This window comes from Zea mays, chromosome 3 (genome assembly GCF_902167145.1).
Source record: "Zea mays cultivar B73 chromosome 3, Zm-B73-REFERENCE-NAM-5.0, whole genome shotgun sequence".
Lineage (NCBI taxonomy): Eukaryota > Viridiplantae > Streptophyta > Magnoliopsida > Poales > Poaceae > Zea > Zea mays.
The window spans coordinates 237,253,869-237,258,712 of record NC_050098.1 but is presented as its reverse complement, the minus strand read 5'-3'; the positions used below and the strand labels follow the sequence as shown (position 1 = coordinate 237,258,712).

Below are 4,844 nucleotides of genomic sequence, written 5' to 3'. Positions count from 1 at the left end.
TCCTAGTTACTTTATTTTAGGTAGGTTAATCATTGTTCATGTTATTGAAATAGGAAGTTTAATTTAAAATTCCGTTATGCTAGTTGATTCATGTGATTAACTGTTTATCTCGTTCAATGTTGATCAACTTAAAATGATTAGGTTTCCATTAGTGTATATGTAACAGAATTCTTTTGTTAAGAACCAATTGTAATTGATCGTTAGTGCATAAGATTTAACCCCCTGCGAGACCCTTTCCCGTTTCTTTCTAACCATAACAAATGCGATATCGAATGTCATACTTGATGCATATTCACTTTATTTGTCATCTTGTATGGTGTACTGTTCTTTTGTATTAAATATGTGGATGGATGTATGTATGTTTGCAATCGCATAGAGAACGATCCGGTCGAAGAGCCCGAGGAATTCGCAGGAGAAGCCCCTGAGCAGCAGTCGGTTGGTGGAGGCAAGTGTCCTTTGACCTATCTCTGTCCTATTCATTATTTAATTCACCTCCCGCTTTACACATTTATGCCTAAGGATTGACTAGCTTTTGTTATCCATGTCCTTGTTCACCTATTTGGGTTGGATTATTACTGTTTAGCTTTATGCTATTGCTTAACTCTAATCAATGAACATGATGAGATTATCTATGATACGCTGTTTTCCCTTCTCTTATTATGATGTTGTACTTGTGGCCTTTAAGGGGGCTCGAGCGGTTTCTCGAGTGCCTCTCCGTAAGGACCTGTTCTATGGATGACCGCCCGGGAAAACAGTGCAACCATGAGGGTGGAATGGGGTGCCCTTAGCTGAATAATTAGAGGATCCGGGGTGTAGTTCACTTAGCCGTCGTGCCGTCAATGGGGCTCGGTGTATGCGGCTCGCTCTGCCAAGTTTGGGTTCGCCCCTTGGGGAGGAGTGCGGTGCATTTAGGAAACCTAACGGGTGGCTACAGCCCCGGGGAATCTTTGTAAAGGCTACGTAGTGATGCCCTGCTAGGCCACCTAGGTAGTGGTCAATGGGGAGTAGCTCTCTCCGGGCAGAATGGGAATCACGGCTTGTGGGTAAAGTGCACAACCTCTGCATAGTGTTTGAAAACTGATATATCAGCCGTGCTCACGGTTATGAGCGGCCAAGGGAGCTCCAGTGATTAGTGGTACTTGATCAGAGATACTTTGGTACAGGTGGTTATGAGATTGTTGATTCTGGTTATGACTATGGTGCTGGTAAGTGGTGCTCTTTCCGTTTGGAAAGGAGTACGTTTGGGTTAATAACTTGGGTTAATGCTAAAACTTGGCTTTCTACTAGTAAGTAATAATCTGACCAACTAAAAGCAACTGCTTGACTTATCCCCACATAAAGCTAGTCCACTACAGCCAAACAGGATACTTGCTGAGTATGTTGATGTGTACTCACCCTTGCTCTACACACCAAACCCCCCCCCATCCCCAGGTTGTCAGCATTGCAACCACTGCTCAGGCGAAGATGAAGCTGTGGAAGGAGACTTCCAGGAGTTCCAAGATTACGACGAGTTCTAGGTGTGGGTTAGCGGCAACCCCCAGTCGGCTGCCTGTGAAGGCCGCGGTTATCTACGTTTCTTTTCCGCACTTTGATTTATTGTAAGAACTATATGGACGTCTCAGACGTATGATGTAATCGACTATTTCCCTTATTAATACTATTTTGAGCACTGTGTGATGATGTCCATATTATGTAACTGCTGTGTACGTGAATAACTGATCCTGGCACGTACATGGTTCGCATTCGGTTTGCCTTCTAAAACCGGGTGTGACAAGATTCGACCAATGTTCTTCTAGGAGCCTGACTGAAATGCCTGCCCCAAATGTCTACAGCATATAGAGCAACAAGCATTTCTCCATCTGTTTCATCATGAGATGTGTGTGCATCCATTTCATCATCAGATGTGTGTGCATCCATTTCATCATCATATGTGTGTTCATAAGGATCACACATCTGCATAGACACAACCAAGAGCCACAATTTCATATGCAACCACAGTTTATAAAACACATATTAAAGAAGCCGAACAGTTTACAGGCATATGAAGTTCACAGATTCACATAGCTCACAAAGTTACAACTCTGATTATTCTAATACATGTTCAACTCGAATATTTGGAAAATTGTTTGAAAGCGAAAATGATACGTACGAAAACTGACACGACATGACTCATTAAGCAGACACAACTAACATAATACTGAACATATAAGCCTCAGTTGTCGGACCAGCAACATATACTGAAACGACATGACTGATGAAAACACATAACCAACGATAATAATAAACATGTAGGCCTCTGTTGTCGGACGTCCACCAGCTAAGTGCTCTTTTTAGTTTCTAACGCGTAAGCATTGCGAAGCCAAGCGATTCTTCCTTCTTTTGTCTCCAAGGTTGCAAAAACATCTCTATACTTCTTCTGAATCAGAAGATGAGTCGCAAACAAATGTAGTTCGCTCCCTTCTGGTGATCCATCTTCCTTGACTTGTTGCATCTGCTTTTTAAGCTCTATTCGAACTGGGTCATTGTCAGAAGAGGTAATGGACTTGTTTGTGGTCAATGAGCGGGACTCAAAAGCCTCCACAAGTCTTTTCATGTACTCTTCCCTCGAATCTTTTTTCTTCTTTGGTTTTGGGGAATCATGGCGCATCTTACGCTTCCCAGTAGCATTTGTGCAGGGGTCAGGTGTGCTGTTTTCACCCCCACCTAAAGTGTATTCCAAATGATCATCAGAAGATGAATTAGCATCCTCGACGCCAGGAACCAGGGTTCTTTCATTTGTGCAGACAATGGGTCCAAACATAACCTTTAGCTCGTCCTCATTCTCTAGGGGGGCTGTTTTGAACATAATACAACCTGGCATTGCCTGCACCAATTCGTAGTCCTACTTTTAGATGGCCAATACTAATGTTAGTCTACGAAAAAAAAGATGAACTTACTTCATTTTGCTTGGCCCACCACTCATCTGGCGCACTGATTGAACCAGTATGAGGGTCTCGACCAAGACCTGTAGCCCTTTCATTAAGAGTTTTCCACTGGGTGAACATTCTCTTCAACAAATCCCACCTATTCTTCATTTGATCCCTGGTGTAAGTGCGACCAGTGCGTTCCTTAAACTTCCTTATGAGGTTAGCATACCCTTCTGCATTTAGAAATTGTTGTGGCCTGTTCCGAGCATTGACCTCTTCTACACAAATTTCTGTGTAAATTTTTGTTGCTCTACTATCCCACTTTGCAATCACTTTGCCGGACTTGTCCATCTAGTGCATAACAAGTATATAGTTTTCAACATACGTAGTAGTGGTCTCGGATTAAAAACAACAAAAAAGATGAAGAATATACTGGCCATATTATGTTCAGATAATACCATAAGTACTAAGATTCCAATTTGCTTAATTACACAACGAGAACCTTAAATAAACTGGTACTGGACACAAAATGACAGGGAACACATTTACAGCAGCCCATTAACCAAAAGAACAAACTGATTCCCTGTTTCCCTACGCCCTTAGTACACAAAAGCTAAGGGACTTCATCCCTGTTATTCAAACACCTAACTCCAAGGTTCACTCCCTTCTACCTTAAACATCATTGTCACTAAACGAAGGCATCTGATCAGAGTCATATTCAACACCCCAGAAGTTTTGGAAATGCTCCGCAAAGTCCCAATATGGAGTAAGGTCGTCGTCAGATGGGGGTGGTGACGACAAGGTAGAAGGTTCATAGCTGCTGTCAACCGGGATGTTTACGTTGTTCACGATGTCCAAATGCTCTTGCAACACCAGAGAGTCTTGCTCCAGCATGCAAGCTATCTCCTCCAAAGCTACACGAAGTTTGGTAGCATCAAATGAGGTCAACCCACGTCCAGGACAGATTGTTTCCCTCGCTACGCAAAATATCTTGTCTGAAATCTCTTGCATCCGTCCAATTGCCTTGTCGGCTATGGAGTCTGCTGAATCCATCTGATGTAGATTTATTAGGTCGTTAGTATACCAGACATGGGGACTATCTACACAAATTAGGAATACTTACATGTCCACTGCCTAGGCTGGTGACAAAGGAGGGTACAACTACGACTAATTACTAGTCTCCTATGCACTAATAACAATACGAAGACAGTATGAACGGATTTACCAGACACCGTGAACATATTTGCAACTGGATCTTGGAAAACATACACAACAATCTTAAAATTGTAAAGCAGTAAGAGGGATGGAAAAATTGATGTGAACATCACCTTCGTAGGAGAGGAGATTGTGATGCAACAGAGGCAAACACCGAACTCCACGAGATCTGAACATCAAATATCAGATGATATTCGTTACTAAGCAGTTCACAAATTTGCTTCATTGCACGGCCAAGTTTTCATGCAACCTAGACCCTAATCAGTTCATGGGGATTACCGGATCCGTATACCCTAAACCCTAAGCAGTACATGGGGAATACCGGATCCGTAACAGCGCTTAGGGGACGAGACGATTAATGTACCTGCGATTACGAGGAGTTCGGAAACGGGACGACTCCAACCTTGTGGACGAACTGGCGGCGGCGCGGCCCAAACCCTAGCGACGTCAACGGTCAGGGAGGTTTGCGATAGGAGGCAGTCGGGGACGAGCGGAGACGGAACGGAATGGAGGAATGTACCTGAGAAGCGAATACCGCGGAAGGGAGTGTGGTCGAGGTCCCCGACCCGATGCGGCGGAGGAGGAGGCGGCAGCCGACGGAGAGCTGAGGCGCGGAGACGACGCGTCGCTCGGGCGGCGGTTGTGGAAACCCTCGCGAGTAAGGCCGGCTTGCAGCGGAAGCGTCGCTCGGGCGGCTTTTGGGTTTCCTGAAGGCGTGCGGCT

General features: G+C 44.3%; 1 protein-coding gene across 1 annotated transcript; it reads right to left on the bottom strand.

Moving 5' to 3' along the window:
- Positions 1–2,013: 2,013 nt before the first annotated feature.
- Positions 2,014–3,282, bottom strand: LOC118476781 (L10-interacting MYB domain-containing protein-like). Its single transcript, XM_035966551.1, has 2 exons — positions 2,937–3,282; positions 2,014–2,863 (listed from the first exon to the last, which is right to left on the bottom strand). Exons 1-2 carry the CDS (start codon positions 3,255–3,257, stop codon positions 2,318–2,320), a joined length of 867 nt encoding a protein of 288 aa, XP_035822444.1. The 5' UTR covers positions 3,258–3,282; the 3' UTR covers positions 2,014–2,317.
- Between the last annotated feature and the right edge of the window lie 1,562 nt (positions 3,283–4,844).

Bases quoted from the DNA above. Each gene is read 5' to 3' on its own strand.
- LOC118476781 (XM_035966551.1), bottom strand. From the start codon at position 3,257: ATGGACAAGTCCGGCAAAGTGATTGCAAAGTGGGATAGTAGAGCAACA. The intron at 2,864-2,936 runs GTAAGTTCATCT...GAATTGGTGCAG, and splicing joins GGTGGGCCAAGCAAAATGAA to GCAATGCCAGGTTGTATTAT.